The sequence below is a fragment of the Schistocerca serialis genome, chromosome 5 (genome assembly GCF_023864345.2).
Source record: "Schistocerca serialis cubense isolate TAMUIC-IGC-003099 chromosome 5, iqSchSeri2.2, whole genome shotgun sequence".
Taxonomy (NCBI): domain Eukaryota; kingdom Metazoa; phylum Arthropoda; class Insecta; order Orthoptera; family Acrididae; genus Schistocerca; species Schistocerca serialis.
In genome coordinates, this window is record NC_064642.1 from 283,954,391 (window position 1) to 283,977,930 (window position 23,540).

Sequence of the window (23,540 nt, forward strand, 5' to 3'; positions counted from 1 at the left end):
TTAGCTGAATGTAGGATACCTGAAGAAAATGAAGGGGACGGTCGCAGAACTGACGCCATTATCAAGGGCAGTAGAAGTGTTACAGAGTGATGTTTGTGGGTTGACTAATTTTTTGTCCAGTGTGCTTATAGAACTGGATCTCACAAAGCAGGCAAAATAGAATAAAAGTAACTAAAAATTTAGTACAATTTAGAATAGAAGGAGTGATTAGATGATACGCATAGCTACAGAAGCTTGCATGACTATGAGAAAGATAATAGTTAGTGCCTACAGGAAAATTAAAGGAATCTTTGCAGAAAAGAGAAGCTCAGATGGCAAGCCTGTAATAAAACGAAAAAGTGAAGGGCTCATTCCATCTCAAATCAACTAACAGACTGAACCTTGATATCTCAGATTATTTTTTTTTTTTTTTTTTGTTTTTTTTTTTTTTTTTCTCTCTCTCTCTCTCTCTCTCTCTCTCCAGGTAATGCACCCACTAACACTAGTTTAAAATTGAAATTTCAAATTTTTCTGACCTTTGGTTTTTGAGTTTCAAATGCTTAAAAATCAAAAAACCTCTGTTTTTGATCAATCGATGATTGTTTTAAAATGCTGTAGCTCAAAAATTATACAACCTAGAGAGCTCAAACTTGCACCATTGTTTTCCTCTAAAAATTCCCTTCAATTTGATATGTAACATAACTATGCTACCTAAATCTGAAAATTTTTAACTATTCCAAAAAACCTTCTTGAAATTTCCAATATATGTACCCTCAGATTTTTTTATAAAAATTGTGTGTGTTGTCCAGTCTAACTGACCTCATGCATGCAAAATTTCAAGACGGGATCTCAATGGGTTCTTGTATAAAATAATATTTTACTACCCCAATACACACAAGTGAGGTGAAAAGCAGACTATTTCTAGGCTATTAATACTAAGGTAGGCCTACGTAATTCTAACAAACTTAAATTATTATGTTAGCCTTTTTATGCAACATTACCCTATTTTTGTTTGCTAATTCATAAAATGATATATTAATGCAAGAGTAAAATATATAAAAATATGATAACTTAAGAATCTTACGATTTTATATGACATTCACTTTTTCTTATAAAAAAAATGTGAGATTTTCATATAGGGTCAAGGCTCTAGTTTTGGCCACTACCCCACTTATGGCCACCTTGATGTAACGGGTGCAATTTTAAGCTCCTTTGGAATACCAGCCAGTCCTACCATAGCAATATGAAATATGCTATTCAATTGTCTATAGAAACATTTCTTTTTTTGGTCTTGTTTGAAGTCACCATTTAATGAAAAGATCTGTGTTGCAGAAGTTGAGTTATGTAGTGTTTTACTTTAAGCAAACACGATCTGTTTTTTTGTATTCTACAAGTTGTACAAAGCATCAGGAGAAACTTAATTTACTGAGAGGTAAGATTAAGTATTATATTTTCATTTCCTACAAGTTAAACATGATAAAACCTAAAAACATGTCATTAATATGGCCATAAGTGGGGCCCCGATCCTACATTAAAATGTGTATGAAACAATCAGAGCAAAAAAACTTATGAGTGCCATATATTGTACTATGTTTTACTGTTAAGTTGTCCAAGTGATCTAGTATAGAGCGGTGTAGTCTTCGTGTATGCCGTGCCATGTATGTGGTAATATATCAAATATCATAAAATACGATTATTGAATATATTTATTTTTTCTAGAATGTTCCAAATAATAGAAATGTAGTCATTTGGTAAGGCACATCATCTTTGTTCTTAGATATATTTTTCCTACGTGGAATGTTTCCCATTATATATATATATATATAGACACACACACACACACACACACACACACACACACACACACACACACACACACACAAAATTCAAGCTTTCGCAACAAACTGTTGCCTCATCAGGAAAGAGGGAAGGAGAGGGAAAGACGAAAGGATGTGGGTTTTAAGGGAGAGGGTAAGGAGTCATTCCAATCCCGGGAGCAGAAAGACTTACCTTAATGTGTGTGTGTGCGAGTGTATACCCGTCCTTTTTTCCCCCCTAAGGTAAGTCTTTCCGCTCCCGGGATTGGAATGACTCCTTACCCTCTCCCTTAAAACCCAAATCCTTTCGTCTTTCCCTCTCCTTCCCTCTTTCCTGACGAAGCAACATTGGTTGCGAAAGCTAGTATTTTGTGTGTATGTTTGTGTTTGTTTGTGTGTCTATCGACGTGCCAGCGCTTTCGTTTGGTAAGTCACATCATCTTTGTTTTTAGAAATATTTTTCCCATGTGGAATGTTTCCCTCTATTTTTGATAGTAGAATTTGTTGCCTTACAGAAATGGCATCTCAGAAGAATTGGGCAATTATTGCTGCTAAATGTTGTAACCCTTTTAAAGAAGAACATCATAAGAAAGCCCGCGTACAATCACTAAGAAATGTAACAGACTGGATGTGCTCTCTCGACTTAGGAATCGTTAGTGGCATGAAAATATGTGATGTATGTAAGAAAAAGGTTAGTGACAAACACAAAACAGAAGATGACATTTTACATTGCAGTAGCAAAAATGTAAATGATTCTTTTATTGATCCTCAATATCCCGTAGACTATTCGAACACATCACTGGAACACATTGGTGAGTCACCACTAAAGAAGAAAAAGTTTGCTGTGCCTACCTATACAAAGAAAAAACTTGATAAAATAAAGTCTAGCTTAGAAAAGAACTTACCACCAGAATCGAGCCCTGAAGATGTTATTACTGAACATTCTGAAGATGAATCGGAGATTATTCAACAGTTAAAACAACAGTTTGCTCAAACAACAAAAAGAAGTGAAAACATGATGATTTTGTCTATCTTACCTATGAGCTGGAGCTGTCAGAAAATAGAAGAAGAATTTGGAGTGACAAACTACATGGCTCGTGCAGTAAAACTGTTAGTAATAGAAAAAGGAATTTTGTCAAATCCTAATCCTAAACCTGGAAAAACTCTAAATGAGAATGTTGTTGACAGTATAAATACTTCTACAATTCTGACGACGTTAGTAGAATGATGCCAGGGAAAAAAAGATTGTGTGACCATAAGAAATAAAGATGGAAAGATCCAGGTTCCAAAGAGGCTAGTGTTGGCAAATTTGTAAGAAATATACCAATTATTTAAGGAAAAGATCACTGCAAACAAAATTGGGTTTTCCAGGTTTTGAGAATTAAGACCAAGGAACTGTATCCTGGCTGGAAGAAGTGGCACACTTACTGTTTGTGTGTGTACCTTACACCAGAACATTAAGCTAATGATGAATGGTGCTAAGAAGCAAAATTTTGTTTTGGATGGAGATAAAACTGCTTTGAAATCTTATTCCTGCCTAGTCAAGATGATGTGCAATCCACCATCACAACAATGTTTTATGGATATTTGTAAGGAATGTCCTGGTGTCTCTAGACTTAAATATCTATTGAATGCAAAGTTCACTGATGATATGACTGATGAAGTTACCTACAAAAACTGGGTAACTGTAGATCTGTGTTTGATGGAAACTGTAGTAAAAAGTACTGATGACTTTATGGACGAGTTTTTGGACACTCTAATGAAGGTAAAAACGCATTCATTTATAGCTAGTCAACAGAAAGAACACTACAGCGAAATCAAGGACAATTTAACTGAAGGCCATGAAGTAGTCAACTGTGATTTTGCAGAAAACTACTCTTTCGTAGCACAAGATGAAATACAATCATTCCACTGGACTACCACCCAAGCTCCACTGCATCCTTTCATCATATATTATAAATGGGAGGGAAAACTAAAACATCTGCAGCACGTCTTCATATCAGATTGCCCGAAACATAATACACTTGCTTTCTATGTATTCCAGAAAAAACTGCTAGAAATCATAAAGCAAACCTTGCCTTTTGCACTTAAAAAGATTACTTACTTTTCTGATGGCAGCGCTGCATAAAACTGATTTTGAAGTTGAGGCAGAGTGGGAGTTCTTTGCAACATCCCATGGCAAGCCTGCATGTGTTGGCCTTGGCGGAACTGTTAAGCGGCTACCTGCTAAAGCCAGTTTACAAAGGCAACTGTTGTTGTTCTGGTCTTCAGTCCCGAGACTGGTTTGATGCAGCTCTCCATGCTACCCTATCCTGTGCAAGCTTCTTCATCCCCAGTACCTACTGCAACCTACATCCATCTGAATCTGTTTAGTGTATTCATCTCTTGATATCCCTCTACGATTTTTACCCTCCACGCTGCCCTCCAATACTAAATTGGTGATCCCATGATGCCACAGAACATGCCCTACCAACCGATCCCTTCTTCTAGTCAAGTTGTGCCACAAACTCCTCTTCTCCCCAATCCTATTCAATACCTCCTCATTAGTTATGTGATCTACCCATCTAATCTTCAGCATTCTTCTCTAGCACCACATTTTGAAAGCTTCTATTCTCTTCTTGTCCAAACTATTTATTGTCCATGTTTCACAACCATACATGGTTACACTCCATACAATTACTTTCAGAAACGACTTCCTGACAAATCTATACTTGATGTTAACAAACTCCTCTTCTTCAGAAACGCGTTCCTTGCCATTGCCAGTCTACATTTTATATCCTCTTTACTTCGACTACCATCAGTTATTTTGCTCCCCAAATAGCAAAACTCCTTTACTACTTTAAGTGTCTCATTTCCTAATCTAATTCCCTCAGAATCACCCGACTTAATTCGACTAAATTTCATTATCCTCGTTTTGCTTTTGTTGATGTTCATCTTATATCCTTCTTTCAAGACACTGTCCATTCCGTTCAAGTGCTCTTCCAAGTCCTTTGCTGTCTATGACAGAATTACAATGTCATTGGCGAACCTCACAGTTTTTATTTCTTCTCCGTGGATTTTAATACCTACTCCAAATTTTTCTTTTGTTTCCTTTACTGCTTGCTCAATATACAGATTGAATAACATCGGGGATAGGCTACAACCCTGTCTGACTCCGCTCCCAACCACTGCTTCTCTTTCATGCCCCTCGACTCATAACTGCCATCTGGTTTCTGTACAAATTGTAAATAGCCTTTCGCTCCCTGTATTTTACCCCTGCCACCATTAGAATTTGAAAAAGAGTATCCCAGTCAACATTGTCAAAAGCTTTTCTCAAATGTTAGAAACATAGGTTTGCCTTTCCTTAATCTATTTTCTAAGATAAGTCGTAGGGTTAGTATTGCCTCACGTGTTCCAATATTTCTACGGATTCAAAACTGATCTTCTTCGAGGTCGGCTTCTACCAGTTTTTCCATTCCTCTGTAAAGAATTCGAGTTAGTATTTTGCAGCTGTGACTTATTAAACTGATTGTTCGGTAATTTTCGCATCTGTCAACAACTGCTTTCTTTGGGATTGGAATTATTATATTCTTCTTGAGGTCTGACGGTATTTCGCCGGTCTCATACATCCTGCTCACCAGATGGTAGAGTTTTGTAAAGACTGGCTCTCCCAAGGCTGTCAGTAGTTCTAATGGAATGTTTTCTACCCCCAGGGCCTTGTTTCGACTCAGGTCTTTCAGTGCTCTGTCAAAATCTTCACACATTATCATATCTCTCATTTCGTCTTCATCTACATCCTCTTCCATTTCCATAATATTGTCCTCCAGTTCATCACCCTTGTATAAACCCTCTATATACTCCTTCCACCTTTCTGCTTTTCGTTCTTTGCTTAGAACTGTGTTTCCATCTGAGTTCTTGATATTTATACAAGTGGTTCTCTTTACTCCAAAGGTCTCTTTAATTTTCCTAGAGGCAGTATCTATCTTACCCCTAGTGAGATAAGCCTCTACATCCTTACATTTGTCCTCTAGCCATGCCTGCTTAGCAATTTTGCACTTCCTGTCGATCTCATTTCTGAGACGTTTGTATTCCTTTTTGCCTGCTTCATTTACTGCATTTTTATAGTTTCTCCTTTCATCAATTAAATTCAATATTTAATCTGTTAACCTAGGATTTCTACTAGCCCTCGTCTTTTTACCTACTTGATCCTCTGCTGCCTTCACTACTTCATCCCTCAAAGCTATCCATTCTTCTTCTACTGTATTTCTTTCCCCCATTCCTGTCAAGTTTTTCATTATACTCTCCCTGAAACTCTGTACAACCTCTGGTTTAATCAGTTTATCCAGGTCCCATCTCCTTAAATTCCCACCTTTTTGCAATTTCTTCAGTTTTAATCTACAGTTCATAACCAATAGATTGTGGTCGGAGTCCACATCTGCCCCTGGAAATGTCTTACAATTTAAAACCTAGTTCCTAAATCTGTCTTACCATTATATAATCTATCTGAAACCGTCAGTTTCTCCAGGCTTCTTCCATGTACACAACCTTCTTGCATGATTCTTGAACCAAGTATTAGCTGTGATTAAGTTTTGCTCTGTGCAAAATTCTACCAGATGGCTTCCTCTTTCACTTCTTCCTCCCAATCCATAATCACCTACTATGTTTCCTTCTCTTTCTTTTCCTACTACCGAATTCCAGTCACCCATGACAAAGGTCATATGTCCAACAAATCTTAACACACAAATCACTTTATGTATTTGCCATGGAAAACATAAAAAACATTGACTTTGAATATTACACAACAGAGGACTATGAACTGACCAAAGAACACTTACTTCCTCAGTTTAGTGAATCAAAAGCGATTGTGGGAACGCAAAAGTTTCACTCATGTAAACCCTGCACAGAGAGTCAAATTACTGTCAAGCCTTATCATTTTAGTCTGGATGAGTCTCTTGAATACGTGAGAACACTGAACCAAATAACATTGTCACATATGGAAAATATTGCTGCTGGTTTTGTGTCAGTAGCATATGATGACTCTTGGTGGCTAGGATGCAATGAAGAAAAATACAATGACATGTACCGAATAATTTTTTTACAGCCAAAGGGTCCAGCCCTGTCTTTTTACTATCCACAACCAAGACATGTATTAGATGTTGCAGGAAATACTCTCTTACAAACAACGAATCCAACAACAGCTACGGGACGAACCTACACTTTAAGTGCTAAAGAAATGATGTTGTCCTCTCTTGCTTGGGAAAAATATCTTAAAAATCATAAAAGAAGCACGTTTAAATTGGGTCATTCCATATCAATTCAACCAATTTGAGAAAATGTTCCAGCTGATAGTCTCAGATTTGGCTGAAATTTAGCACACCAAGTGTGGAACACTCATGTACAAAATTTTAAGTTCCCCTGCAAATTAGTTCCAGAGTTATGGCTTGTGAACTGTCACAACTTGTTTGAACAAAAGCACCACTATTACACTCCTCTGCCTCCATACTGACTTTCCACAACAGTACTGACCAGTCTGAACTAGAATCTTAAAAACATGAGTAACCTGTAATTGTTGCTTGTTTCCTTTGTTGTTCCTGCCTAACAATGACTCATTCTGTCCCTGAAAACTACCATTGTTTAACTTTGTTGCCTAATGGTTCCCAACAATTGCTGCAGCTTTATCTGAAACAAGCTGTATGCATCATCACTATTACTTGCTAAATCGTGTTAAAAGAAAATTAACCAAATATATCTCTGTCAATTTTTATTGTACACAAATGCCTTGCAATAACAAGTTGAAATTTTGCCACATATTATATTATGGTCTACTTATGCAGTGTTTGAAATTTGGCTTGGATATCACTTGTCCCTTTTGTGGTACCACACTAAGAAAATCCATGTTTTTCAGGTAATTTTTCAAATTGTTGTATTTTCGTGTGCATGTAACTCTGTTTGTGTGACTGATATGGGTTCAAATGGCTCTAAGGACTATGGGACTTAACATCTGAGGCCATCAGTCCCCTAGACTTAGAACTACTTAAACCTAACTAACCTAAGGACATCACACACATCCATGCCCGAGGCAGGATTCGAACCTGCAACCATAGCAGTGTCAGTGTGATTCCAGACTGAAGCGCCTAGAACCATTAGGCCACAGCAGCCGGCACTGATATGGGCAAGATGAGCTCTGTGTGTGCTTAGGCCACATTAAGCTTACCACAAAAAATTATACCCTTTTCAAGTGAATTATATTTGGCATAGAGGGCACCTACAATATGTACCTTTTAACGTATTACATTTTTTAACCACATTTTGGAATTTTATTTTCCCTCAGAAATATGTTGTTGGTGTTTTGGTTCATGGAGTGTGTTCTCTAAATGGGTGTTACTGGGTTGTAAAAATTTCACTGGACTGTGTTGAATAGTTCCAAAGTTATTAAGCCCTGAAGTTGGGTCTGAAGACAGATTGCCAGATGCGGGTTGCAATTTCCGGGTTACGCCACCTTCTTTCGCAAGTCATAATTCTGGAACTAATTGGCAGGGAAACTAATACTTTGTACACGAGTGTTCCACACATAGTATAATTAGTGTACTGAATTTCAGTCAAATCTGAGATTATGAGCTGGAGCCCCTGGTTGAACTGACATGGGATGACCCAATTATGTTACACCTACCCTCACTAAACACTAAGTTGTATATATACCATGTGTATTAACTTTGTAGATACCAATTAGTATTAGAAACACAGTTCTATTCATGCAAATATCAACAAGTTAACCTTTTTCCCCAAGTGAAATTAATTATATGCCAATTTCTAACATAAGGAACTTGCTACAAATAATTACAAATAACACTGGAAAACCAAGAAAAAGATAATCTCTGCCATTTACAACTAAGGATGAAGGTGAGTGGCTTTATTCAAAATTTTAACTTGTAGCACATATATTACCAATTAAAATGTGTTCACTTCCTTCTGATACATAGTTAAAAGAATCATGAACATTAAATCGAAACAACACTATATCATTTAATGAATTAACAAACAATAAGAGGATAATGTTGCATAAAAAGGCTAACATAATAATTTAAGTTTGATAGAATTACATACACCTACCTTAGTATTCATGGCCTAGAAACAGTCTGCTTTTCACCTCACTAGTGTGTATTGCTGTAATGAAATATTATTTTATACAAGAACCCATTGAGACCCCACCTTGAAATTTTGCATGCATGTAGTCAGTCAGACTAGACAATACACACAATTTTTATAAAAAACTCCGAGGGTACATATTTTGGAAATTTCAAAATGTTTTTTTTTTTTTTTTTGGAATAGTTTAAAATTTTCAGATTTAGGTAACAGTCATGTTACATATCAAATTGAAGGGAATTTTTAGAGGAAAACAATGGTGCAACTTTGAGCTCTCTAGGTTTTATAGTTTTTCAGCTACAGCATTTTAAAACAACCATCAATTGATCAAGAGCAGAGGTTTTTTTTATTTTTAAACCCTTGAAACTCAAAAACCAAGGGTCAGAAAAATTTGAAAATAAAATTTAAACTAGTGTTTGTGGGTACATCACCCGAAAAAAAAAATCATCCAAATCTGAGAGGGTATGGTTCAAATCATACAGTACAATTGGTTGACTTGACACGGAATGACCCTAAGGATAAAATATGGGAGTGCTATAAAAATGAAAGACACCTGAGGGCAGTATTACAGAATGGGAAGACATGAATGAGAACTGATTGCAACACTGTGAGAAGAATGTGACAGCTGTTGTAAAATGGAATATGGTGGAATACGGTCTGGGCATGAATATTGAGCATCAAAGAAAATGTGAAACCTAATAAGCATTGAACAAAAATCTGAAATGGTGTTCACAGGAATATTGAACAATTGACCACAGTTAATCAATACAACATCATCTACCAAATTTCAATTTCTCTCTGATCTAAAGGTTAATGGAAAAAAAATAGATGCCAAATGAATGCAGCATTGTAAACCAAAGTTAAAATAGAAATACCAATGGCTTTGTTACATGTAATTATTACATTGTAAAATCACAGGGTTGCCGCAAATTTCTTACAACTAAATTCCTTTTCCTGCAGGTCTTCTAAGATACTTCACTCAAGTTTCCAAATAAATGGGGCAAGTTTTACACAAATAACAAGAAAACAATGTATCCTGAAAACTAGTTCTGGTATTTGAACAGCTAGACCTACAGACACATCATATAGCTAATACCTTGGGCCGAAAGCAGAAAAGTACCAGATTGGCATTCTCATCCAAGTACAAGGTTGTTTCAGCTAAACATTAACTTTCAGTTAGTTGTGTTGATTTTACAGTGTGATTCGATTACATTTTGTCGATACATGAAGAAGGCTATTTATAAAACCCAGCGAAGTAACAACAGGCATAATATCTATAATTATTCAACTGGGCCGAATTCGTAAAGAATGAGTTCTACACTCGTTTGTGCCCTAAAAAATAACATGACTAATACAAGAACATGTTTTTAAGATATTTTCAACCCCGCTTGCACACATCATTACCACCGATCCTATATAATGATATATACTGGAATATTGGTCCTCACACGTTTACGTACGAGTAACCAATCGAGCACGCTATACCTCTTGGTTGCTTTAATGAAAGCCCCAATCAAGACAACTAATAGAGATATAGTCGCCTGTTGTCCTTGCAAGTTACATCAACACGGATAACATTTTTTTCCAGTTGTCTAGCCGTTATCTAATCGATAAGATAACTGCGCAATTAACTCAACAATACTATAACATGCCGACATTAGACTTCGCTGTCAGCTTTACAACTTTCTTTTACAAAATTTATATCGGTCTCTTAGTATCCACTACTTCTGCACTATATCTGAAACGAAAGTTGGGCACTGAACAGAAAACCGGCGCTTCTGTATTGCAATTCATTCCAACTAACCGGATTATTAGTGCCAACAAACTTGTATAGCAAAATGCTAGAATCTCATAGTAAACCAAACGCCAACCTACTTGTGATAGTATCTTCAAAACGAAGAAATTGCTTTCTTTCAAAAAACACCGGCTCTTTACGCCAACTGAACTATGGAATACAATCAGAGACCTACACAACATCTTCAACAGTTTCCAAGGTCGATGTCAATCAGAGAAATTCGATGAGAGGGAATAAAATCAGAACAATTTTTTAGATGGCAACCATTTACTTACAAGTGAGAAAATAATATTTGCATTTTATTAACGAGTTGAAGCTTGTATCACTTCATACAAAACAATTTTATAACTAGCAAGTATACATATATGTAACAAAATAATATTTAATTATGAAGTGAAATGAAATTATAGTTCAAACGCAGGCAAACTTCATTAATGAGGGACGAGAAAAATTATGCTGGTTATACAATAGTTCAGTGCTTTGGTGCAGCAGCTGTTAGAATCTGCATTAATAATTAAACAGCAACAAAAAATTTGACACAGTCAAGATAAATTTAAATTATTAGAATTATGAGGAATGCCAGTCCTTAGTAAAGAACGACTCAAACAATGACAAAGCATTTCAAAATTCGAAAGATGCCAGTCACACAGGCCGTTAACGGAACGTCTACGTCAGTGTCGAGGTTTCTCTGGGAGGAAGTGTTCACATGGGATTTATAGTTTTTCCTTCAATTTTTGCCCATGTGATATTGTATGTATTCACTTGTCCTACAACACTTAACTTTGTACAGACTGTTATTTAACAAGACCAAATAAAAATCAAACCAAATCTGCTAGCATCAGAAGTTAACTTATTCCCACTGCGTTCATTCGTGTTAATAGTAGCGGATTTTGTGTCTTAGCCGTCATGAAGGTGTCCAAACCATGCCGCATTTATGCATTCGCACATCTTTCGTGACAATTTCGGAGCCTGATTAGTCTAACTCAGTACTTGTGTGGTAGTTCTGATCCAAGTGGGAGAGCTCTTTTTGTTAATTCGCCTTGTTGATGATCTACAAACAACATCCACCGACAGCGCCATTGCAATTAGGAGCCCTTACAACTTACACGCTCAATATTTATTGCGCAACAATGTGTGCTGCGCAATAATGCAGACCGCCTGAGAGCGACATTGGCGGTTCGCGCAGTGTATTGAAGGTGACTGAGAAGCTATATAAATACTGATGGTAGCTCAGTATTGCGCCATGTATTGACAATACACGGCAGTTCCTAGTTATCGTGATTTGGAGACATGCTGACAAAGATACAGTGACGGCAGATGAATATAAATAGGCTGCGTGTTACTATGGATGCCTGTAAACCGCCTTCCAAGCCAGTTTTTCGCCGAATGCCGCTTCCTCTAGGTTTTCTTATTGCATTAATTTCTACATTATCGAATGCCGACGTGTTCGCTGCAAAGGCAGAGTCTTAATTGACGCGTCCGGGGCACAAATATTGCTCAATAATAGTCTGCCGTTCTTGGCCTCGCACTTCCGCTCAATACGTGGACACAATATATTTGTGCAATAAATATTGTGCCTACAATTGTAGCTGTGTATTTCTGCTTCCTGACAGTTCGCTGTTTAGATTAAGTCTGCCTCCACAGATCTTGGTCCACGAACCTCTTTCCGAGTCGCACAGTTTCTTATTTTACCAGCCTTGTTGGTCAGATGTTTCATGAATGGTATTGGGGATTTTAGGGTAACTACTGGGTATTTTGGAAAGTGGTTGTGTCACAGTGACAGGTTTGTGATTCATACCTCGAGTTAATGGTTAGCGTATCTGTTGTATAGTTTGAAACTTCAGTTTGCTGGCACCAGGAAACAAAAGTCATTTGTATAACTACTCGTTCAAAACTGTTAAATCGTTGGTTAATGTATGCTCTGTTTCGCCAGATTTTGTGTGTGCAGTCGCTATGTCATCGCCTTGATTTTCTTGTTTGCTTTGTTTTATTTTCGTGAGACATTAGAAAAGACCCATGAGGTTTTAGATGCATTTTCGTACGCAAGGTCTGCCACAGAAGAGACCAGATATCTGGAGGCGAAAAATTATTTAAGTTTTATAATACCTGGACAAAGATCGATACCTGACCATGCCGTGGATTGTTGATGCCGTGGGTCAATGTTGAGCTGCACCACCAGATGAGGGAGAGCACCTGTAACTGCTGTATCTTGGTGGTACAATTAATAGTTTACATGCTCACCATCTGTCTCGCTGCATCCTCATGCTGGTATCCCATGCCCCTTACTGACCCATTGAACCTACAACACCTTGGGTGGGAACGCACCCGCCACCAAAATGTCTAAAACAACTGCTCTTTCACCCCTCCATAGTGGTCATTGCTCACCCAACACACTACAGCAGTTACTTATACCTTGACTGCTACTAGCAAGCAAACTTTTACATTTTTTCATCTCTTTCTCAGCTGCCTTTCAATAATGTGGAGAGGAAATGTAAGAAATTAAATGCCATAAAAATTTTTAGTTTCACCTGTAACAAAATCTCATGAGGGCTGCTCCACTCCAGGAACAAATTTATGTTTAATCCTCAGTGGCTAAACAGTTCGGAAAGAATTTGCACCTTTACCTTTCACATGCAAAGCCCATTTCAACTAGTTTAGACTGCATCATACTTTGTGTGTAAGGATGGACTCTTTAGAAAAACTCCAACAACACAATTGGCTTTGTGAGTAAGGCAACCTTCCCACTAAAATCAGTACTGTGTGTCCGTCTAGCAACATCCTAAATCCACTCACATAGAATACGAGTTGGAAAGTAACAAAGAGATTGAATGCTGAGAGCTGAATGTGCTATCATTCCAAAATGACATTTTTAACTCTACATTCTATGCTTTGCCTTCATAGGAATGAGTCATACTATTCTTTCCTCCTTTCTATGAAGTTTTCTTTCTTTCTTAAGATGTAAGTTTAACACAAAGAAGGGCACAGATTCTTGCAGCCTGAGTAAGGTAAGCCTTCGTGTTGACTGAGCAATGATGTGATTCAGAGATTTAAGATCTCACTCTAGCTGGTTCAAAGGCCACTGATGGGTTTATACTAGGTGCCTTCTACCATCATCTATGTGTACATGCCACTAATATCTTGCAATTTTATTAGGTCATACAACAGAGGAACAAGTGTACCACAATAAGCATCAAAAAGTAAATATCGAGAGCACACCTTGGTGATATCAGTGGGGGATGATGATTTTCTCTAACCTGAATTGTAATTAAAATATTATATTGAACAGTCTTGATTGCATACAACATTTTTATTCATGAAAGATGACTGGTTTTAACCAGATGTGGATCATCTTTGAACATACTCCAGTGGTGGCGTGTGGAGATAATGGAACGAAGCAGGAATTGTGGATGCCAACCGCTGATGTGAGCAGTGAGCAGTTGATATCAGTGGGTCGTACCCACATTTCTTGCTCCATGCCATCATCTGAAGTAGACCCAAAGATGACACACATTTGGTCAAAACCAGTCACCATTAATGAATAAAAGCGATTTATGCAATAAAGACTCTTGTGTATAACATTTTATTACTGTTCACTGTGATCACTGCTATGCCCAATATGTTTGCAAATGTTATGAATTTTCTTTTTGGCTTTCTGGCTTTCAGAAAGTTTGTTGAATATTCTGAATGCAAGAACCAAGGATATGTTGTAATGCTAGTTCCCACCTGCGGAACTAGCATTAAAAAATGTCCATGGTTCTCGCCACACACCTGGCCTTAATTTATGGTAATTTCTTCTGCCTCAGCATTTCTTCATAGTACTACTCCTTTCTTCACTCCGTTTTAGTTATCTACATTTTTTTTTTTATTTTTATTTCCCCCCCCCCCCCCCCCCCCCCCCGTCACCCTCCTTCCTCTGTTACGTAAAATACACTTAGCTTTTCACTCGTATTAGCGTGTACACAAAGTTTAAGCAGTAACCTCTGTCTTGCATATTATCCTGTCTTCCACCTTCAAGCTCTCAGTTTTTCATCTCATCTGGTGCAGTCCCCAGCAATCAGTCTTTCCTTCTCATCCTGCTTGTTAAGTTCCCCCTGACCCAGGGTTCTGGGTGACTCCCGAAATCCACCCCTTTTCCTAGACCTCTCCAGTCCTTTTCCTTCACCTCTCTTCCTTTCCCCCTCAACCCTTGTGTCTGAAGAAGGAGCCACTGGCTTCAAAAGCTTGCCTAATTACAAAAATTTATGTGTGTGTTCTGCCACCAATTGGTGAATGGATTTTTTACCTATTTTGCTGTTTTGTCATTCCTGTACTACATTAATCTTTACATAGGTGTTATACACAAAAATTTGGGTAGTTGGTAACTAATCATCAATAATTGCAAATCTTATGTTCAATATTATCAAGTTTGGTACCCGATAGTTAAAATGTGTATGTATTATGCCCAGTATTTGGCTTTCATTATTGTGGTCATCTGCCATTTATAATGCAAACACCAATATTACACATTTCCGCTTCTGAACTTCGTGAAGTTTGTAGTTGGTGTAGCTTGCTGATCTGTGTTATGATATTGATGATCTACATCTCCATGTATATACATACTCTGCAATCCATCTGCATGACAGAGAGTACCCTGTACCACAACTAGTCACTTCCTTTCCTGTTCCACTCGCAGATAGAGCGAAGAAAAAATAACTGTCCAGATGCCTCCACATGAGCCCTAATTTCTTGTATCTTCATGGTCCCTACATGAAATATATGCTTGTGGCAGTAGAATAATTGTGCAGTCAGCTTCAAATGTTGGTTCTCTAAACTTTCTCAGTAGTGTTCTTCAAAATGAATGTCTTCTTCCTTCCAGGGATTCCCACTTTAGCTCCTGAAGCATATCCGTAACATTTGCATACTGATCAAACCTACCGGTAACAAATCTAGCAGCTCACCTCTGAATTGCTTCAATGTCTTCTTTCAACCCGATCTGATGTGGATTCCAAACACTCGACCAATACTCAAGAATAGATCACACTACTGTTGATGTTCAGATATACAATACATATGACCATTGAAACTGAATTCAGTTATGATAAAAGTGAAGAGAATGAAAAGCAAGTTTTACAGTGTGATGTACATTTATTCAATAACTGCTCACTATATCCAGTAATCGTAGAAGGACAGTTAAAGAAGAAGTCCTGTGAGACTTAAGATGTAAAAAATAGGTTGGCAACACTTTAACACCCGTGTATGTAAAAATATTTGATATATTTATTACTTTTAACAGCTGTGCGTGATGGAAACCTTTTATGTGTTTTTTTAATATTTATTACATGTATGGCCACATGTCTTGGGTTCTTTACAATGGTATCTAGTCCAGTCAAACTGTCAGAAAAAAGCCTGTACCTTGCAAAAGGTGGGGTAGAAGATTTTATTTTTTTAACTCGTTCATATTGTTGGAAATGTTAGAAAACCAAGTTTTGCCAACAAAATTTCTCTTGGGAAAATTTTCTGCAGTCAAAAAACTTCGAAAATTTCGGACTTTTTTCAGTTTTTTCAAAATATCTCAGTTTCATTTGCTCCTATCACTTTGACGTCTATTTTCTTTTTCAAAGGGCACAAAATTCTCTACAAATTTGATTCTTACCATTTTTTTCTACTCCCAGTATCTAAGGCGCTACAGCGCGTCAAAAAATACCAATTTTTCAAATTTTGAGCAAAGTGGCAAATTACCTAATTTTTGAACACTGTTATTTCAGTTTCTGTTTGTGTAGTATAAACATATTACTCATCATGTTATTCATTGGAATTTGCCATCTCACTCTGGTGCAGGGCCAGGACAAACAGCATCATATTCAGTGACTACGAACACATTCACGTTGGATTGCGTGAAGTTTATTTGTGTTACAATATGTAATACGATTGCATGCAGGTGCCGTACATTTTCTACAGTTGATTGACAGTAATGATCAGTTATAAGAGAAAGTATGTAGGAATTGTTCTTTAGTGGACAAAAGCGTATTTATTCTTTGGCGGGCGGAAGGCGATTAACTCTGGCGATTGTTCACAGCGTGCTGACAGCTATTAGCACACAACAATAAGGTTCCTACAGTTTGGAGTCGCTTCCATTCAGCCTATGTTGTGGTGCTGAAAATGAGTATATCTGTCATGAATTTGTGTTTCATTTGCGAAAAAACTGTGGTGAGTGGTGGACGCAATGTGAAAAAGAAAGGACTGAGCACACTTATCGATTGTAGTGCTAAACGCAGGGAGTCTGCTCACACACGTTTTTTGAAAATGCTCAGTGAAGTGATGGTGCATGAAGCATGCTACAAGAAATATGTTAATGAGAGAATGATAGCAGCTAGCCTTCGACATCCTCAGGAACCAACAGGCGTGCTACGTCGGTCGCAGGAAAAAGGTCAGTTCAATTTCAAAGGGAAATGCTTATTATGTGCAAAAGGGAACTCTGATGACTTTTTAACCAAGCAGTTAAGATTGCCATATGCCAAACGAAATTTTGTTTACAAAGTAATGAAATTGGAAGTGCAATCGACAGTATTAGAACAGGCTAAATGACGTGGTGATGAATTTGGTCACCAAGTGATAGAGCGGATTCAAAATGTAAATGATTTGGTTGCTGCAGATGAATGGTACCACAGATTTTGCTACAGAAAGTTCTTTCACCATGTTTCAGCTACTGGACAGAAACAAGGTTACTGACCTGCAACACAAGTAGATGAAGGCTATGGGGGCTATATTTTTATTTATTTACATTTTATGTACGCTAAAAGTGGCCACCTCTACTTACAGGATATGTTGAGACTCGAGGAAAAAATGGATTTATCAGAATATGAGAAGCTCACAACTAAAGGACATTTTACAATCCTGCGATCAGAAAAGTATTGGTCAGTGGTTCCTTCTGACATGACTATAGAACAAACATTGATGAGAACCATGAAGATTTCTGGAGGACTTACTTCTGGCCAAGGAATTACAGATAGTGTATTAATCAGATGGATATTGGGTATGATTCACATGTAGAACATTTGTGAAGAAATTGAGTCATATTGCGAAGGGAGCGCAGTAACATCAGAACAGCATGTAGATGCAAGAAGTTGTTGCATCGAACGAGACGGCATAGACTTGCGTAAGCTGCGTGATTGGTTTTCAGTGCACCCTCCCTTCCCTGAAAGTGATTTTATAATGTCTATCAGCAGTGGTGTTGTCGGAACGGAGGATGTTAATTGTTATGTGTCACGAAGATGGGGGAAATGGCATGAAAAGAATAGTTGGTGACAATTTCCACGATGTAAAGTTCCATAGAAAAGATAAAGTTGTGACTCTCCTTTCTGCATTCAATTCTGTAAAAGCTGGGAGCCCTAAAATTACTCCTATTGATCCTTTGACTCTTTTCCAAAGGATTTGTTTAATGAAACAAAGTGAACGAGAGTTAAAAGCCTTTCTGAAATATGAACTTGCTCTGCACCCAGTGTCCCTATTTTCATAAAAAGGCATGCGAAAAGGAACAAAATCTTCATTCTGCAATGCCTCCGTTCCAGTGGAAGATGTGAAGTCAGGTGGATCTAGTAAATTTTTTGTCATTGATAGAGGGTACCTTATCCACAAAGTGACTTGGACTCGAAATGTTTGCTTCAAGTCAATAGCCCAAAGCTATGTTTCTTACCTGCAACGTCATTTTGGATTTCAATTTTCTATTGTATTTGATGGTATCCATGTGAGGGAGACAAATGTAGCACAAAGAGTGCTGAGAGGATTCATAGGTCCAAAAAACATTCTTCGGTTGACGTTGTGGTTGAATCAGAGATGGTGAACCAAGTCCCACAGGACAAGTTCTTGTACAACGAACGAAACAGATGCATTTGATCACACTTCTTAAAAAGGAATTTCTGGAGTGTAGCATTGAAGTGCACCAGGCACAAGAAGATGCTGATGTTATGATTGTAACATCTGCCATTTCAAGAACCAAAGATTTTGGAAGTGTTGTCATTGTAGGAGAAGATGTTGACCGGCTTGTGTTCGTGACCGGTTTGGGGCAAGGCATTGAAAACTTATTTTTCTTAAAGCCAGGAAGAGGAAACGCAGAAGACAAGTGGTTTTCCACTGCATCTTACAAGTTTGACAGTGAATATATTCTGTCCACTCACGCCTTTAGGGGATGTGATACAACATTTGCTTTCACTGGTCAAGGAAAAATTAAGTGCTGCAATATTTTTGCGGAAAATGAACACCTAACCTCAGCGCTTTGCTCATTCAATAAACCACATGCTACCCGTGAAGAAATAATAACAGCAGGAGAACAGGTTACTATCGCATTATATAGTGGAGGTGTCAGCAGCTCCCACACACTAGACCGTTTGCGGTACCAGCTATTCGCCAAGTCTGCCACAAAAAGCAAACTGAATCTTGCACGGTTGCCACCTACACAAGATGCTGCACAACATCATTCGTTGCGGACTTACCAACAAGTCCAAAGTTGGATGGGAAACTGGAAACCTCCTGAGAAATGGGGCTGGAATCACAGTGACCACGGTCCAATACCCGTTATAATGAGCCAAGATCCAGCACCTGAATAACTTCTTCATATTGTTTCATTCTCATGCAAGCTGAACTGTGGCGGAGCGCACTCCTTCAGAAAAGCGGGTTTGAAATGTTCTTCAATTTGACAGAAATGTATTGGGGTCAACTGTGAAAACGTGCCAAAATTTTTATATGAAGACAGTGAAGAAGATGTTATGGAGGATGTTGAGGAAACCACTGACGAAATCAACGAACTTGCTGAGGCTGACTCGCTGTTTAAAGGGGTTGGGGTTGGGTTGTTCGGGGAAGGAGACCAGACAGCGAGGTCATCGGTCTCTTTTTGGATTAGGGAAGGACGGGGAAGGAAGTCAGCCGTGCCCTTTCAAAGGAACCATCCCAGCATTTGCCTGGAGTGATTTAGGGAAATCACGGAAAACCTAAATCAGAATGGCCAGACGCGGGATTGAACCGTCGTCCTCCCGAATGCAAGTCCAGTGTGCTGTTTAAAGAAGAGGTCAATCTGGGATCATGTGCAGACCTTGAATCCGTAACTCAAGGTATTTTTGGTGACACTGAGGAACCTGGCCCATCAAAACATTGGAAGTGATGCTCATATCTGTCTCAATTGGCTAAAGGGCAATATTACAAGTATTACATACCCAGAACTGTCAACATTTTTTAGTAACTGACAATGCATTTTAATTGTAATAAAGCTACTTATTTTTAATGTCAACTGTGTGGCTTTTATAAACAAGAACAGTTACCTACCTAATTAGATTGCCTATTGCAGCTAATAATACACTCCTGGAAATTGAAATAAGAACACCGTGAATTCATTGTCCCAGGAAAGGGAAACTTTATTGACACATTCCTGGGGTCAGATACATCACATGATCACACTGACAGAACCACAGGCACATAGACACAGGCAACAGAGCATGCACAATGTCGGCACTAGTACAGTGTATATCCACCTTTCGCAGCAATGCAGGCTGCTATTTTCCCGTGGAGACGATCGTAGAGATGCTGGATGTAGTCCTGTGGAACGGCTTGCCATGCCATTTCCACCTGGCGCCTCAGTTGGACCAGCGTTCGTGCTGGACGTGCAGACCGCGTGATACGACGCTTCATCCAGTCCCAAACATGCTCAATGGGGGACAGATCCGGAGATCTTGCTGGCCAGGGTAGTTGACGTACACCTTCTAGAGCACGTTGGGTGGCACGGGATACATGCGGACGTGCATTGTCCTGTTGGAACAGCAAGTTCCCTTGCCGGTCTAGGAATGGTAGAACGATGGGTTCGATGACGGTTTGGATGTACCGTGCACTATTCAGTGTCCCCTCGACGATCACCAGTGGTGTACGGCCAGTGTAGGAGATCGCTCCCCACACCATGATGCCGGATGTTGGCCCTGTGTGCCTCGGTCGTATGCAGTCCTGATTGTGGCGCTCACCTGCATGGCGCCAAACACGCATACGACCATCATTGGCACCAAGGCAGAAGCGACTCTCATCGCTGAAGATGACACGTCTCCATTCGTCCCTCCATTCACGCCTGTCGCGACACCACTGGAGGCGGGCTGCATGATGTTGGGGCGTGAGCGGAAGACGGCCTAACAGTGTGCGGGACCGTAGCCCAGCTTCATGGAGACGGTTGCGAATGGTCCTCGCTGATACCCCAGGAGCAACAGTGTCCCTAATTTGCTGGGAAGTGGCGGTGCGGTCCCCTACAGCACTGCGTAGGATCCTACGGTCTTGGCGTGCATCCGTGCGTCGCTGCGGTCCGGTCCCAGGTCGACGGGCACGTGCACCTTCCGCCGACCACTGGCGACAACATTGATGTACTGTGGAGACCTCACGCCCCACGTGTTGAGCAATTCGGCGGTACGTCCACCCGGCCTCCTGCATGCCCACTATATGCCCTCGCTCAAAGTCCGTCAACTGCACATACGGTTCACGTCCACGCTGTTGCGGCATGCTACCAGTGTTAAAGACTGCGATGGAGCTCCGTATGCCACGGCAAACTGGCTGACACTGACGGCGGCGGTGCACAAATGCTGCGCAGCTAGCGCCATTCGACGGCCGACACCGCGGTTCCTGGTGTGTCCGCTGTGCCGTGCGTGTGATCATTGCTTGTACAGCCCTCTCGCAGTGTCCGGAGCAAGTATGGTGGGTCTGACACACCGGTGTCAATGTGTTCTTTTTTCCATTTCCAGGAGTGTAGTTCAGTTTCCTGAGACAATTTATTTTGTGTGTGTGTGTGTGTGTGTGTGTGTCTTAATGATGTATTTTTATATTTATAGTTTTACAAATACCAGGGCTGAGGTGGCCCATAGTGAACTTCAGGTAGTGATGTAAGAATCACAATAGTTGGGTGCCCAGCAATCCTCATGTTGCATAAAGAGAAACAGAATACCTGAAAGTGAGGTGCTAAACGCCAACATATAACATGATGTATAATGTATTTATACTACGCAAACAGAAACTGAAAAAATAGTGTTCAAAACCTACCTAATTAGATTGCCTATTGCAGCTAATAATAGTTCAGCTTCCTGAGACAATTTATTTTGTGTGTGTGTGTGTGTGTGTGTGTGTGTGTGTGTGTGTATCTTGCCACTATGCTCAAAATTAGAAAAATTGGTATTTTTTGAGGAGCTGTAGCGCCTTAGATATTAGGAGTAGAAAAAATGGCAAGAATCAAATTTGTAGAGAATTTTGTGCTCTTTAAAAAAGAAAATAGATGTTAAAGCAATAGGAGCAAAAAAAACTGAGATATTTTGAAAAAACTGAAAAAAGGCCGAAATTTTCCACGTTTTTTGACTGCAGAAAGTTTTCCCAAGCGAAATTTTGTTGCAAAACTCGGTTTTCTAATCTTTCCAACCATATGAACGAGTTGAAAAAATAAACTCTTCTACCCCACCTTTTGCAAGGTATATCTACTAATTGACTGGACTGATCTTGGGAGAGGCAGTCCATGACAAGTCTGTGTCAAAAGCAGTTTGTACCTTTTGGTATGATTTCAACTTGAAAGTCTCTGGACGACAATAGCCACAACATTTCAGTATCTGAAAATGTCATGGCTGATATAATTTTGGCATTGCATTGGAACTTAGAAGTTATCACACTGCTTTGAATTGTCCAAACTTCTCTGAATGTAATATTTTAGTTTTGCACGAGTGATAGTTACATTTAGTGATGAACTATTGCAGATGGTAAAACATCACTGATGAACTTTGACCTAAATGCACAGCCTGAACATTATTGGTGGTTCTGCTTACATAGTAGTTTATTTAATTGGGGAGTCGGACAAAGTTTACATGTTACTCACAGAGTCTTGACTGCACTTGCAATTTTATTTCTTTATCTTTAATGTGGAAAGCCTGTGCTTTTAATTACTTGATGTAAGGCCATCACATCTTGTGTGTTTCAAATTGAATGATATACACAATTCAGACTTAACTTCGCCACTGTATTGACTACAATTCTTTATTTGTTTCCACCAATTTACCAGTCATTTTATTTACATTTTTTATTAACTTATTCTTGCAATATATGTCTAACTTCATATGTGAGTCAATGCCTGCTTGATAAACCTTATTTTAGACAGCTGTGCTGTTACTAAGGCATATTCATTGGCACATATAAATCGCCTCCGTTACTGTAGAGCTATACTTTGTCTTCAGAATCATTCACTAGTCCAGCCACAACATAGCTCTATAATTAAGACAATGCTAGCAAAAACACAACAGATATTGAATTCGATTGATGAAATGAGAAAATACAAAAATGCAGCAAAAGAAGCAGGTTAAAGGGAAGGCAGGTGACCAAAAATACAGATGATTAAAAATTGAGATTGACAGAAATTGTAAAATGTCTAATCAGGAGTGGCTAGTGGGCAAATGCAAGGCTGTAAGAAATTGCAGGACAGGGGAAAGAAAGATGCTACCTGTGTGAAAATTAGGGAGCTCTATTGAGAAAAGAGAAGTAACTGTATGAATATCAAGAGTTCTGATGGGAAGCCAATACTAAGCAAAGAAGGGAAACAGAGGATCTGAGTGAGGGAAACAAACATGACAACAGAACTGCAGGAAAAGAAGAGTAGTAGGAGAAGATGAGCTTGGAAATATGAACTATGAAGGGAATTTGACAGACCACTGAAGGACCTAAGTGGAAAGAAGATCCCTGGAGTAACTTAAGTTACATTCCCACAAAATTATTGAGATCTTTGGGAGATGCAGTCATGAGAAAATTTTTCCACCTGGCATGCAAGATATACACTGAATTGCCAAACAAACTGGTAT

The 23,540-nt window shown here is 38.9% G+C and overlaps 1 protein-coding gene across 1 annotated transcript in view; it reads right to left on the reverse strand.

Annotated features, from left to right (window-relative positions):
- The window catches only part of LOC126480924 (protein D3-like), a 74,611-nt gene extending 63,698 nt beyond the window's left edge, over positions 1–10,913 (reverse strand). The window contains exon 1 of the mRNA XM_050104336.1: positions 10,794–10,913. Within this exon, the coding sequence (XP_049960293.1) occupies positions 10,794–10,895 (102 nt within the window). The 5' untranslated portion in view covers positions 10,896–10,913. The remainder of the gene's footprint in view (positions 1–10,793) is intronic.
- Positions 10,914–23,540: the final 12,627 nt, after the last annotated feature.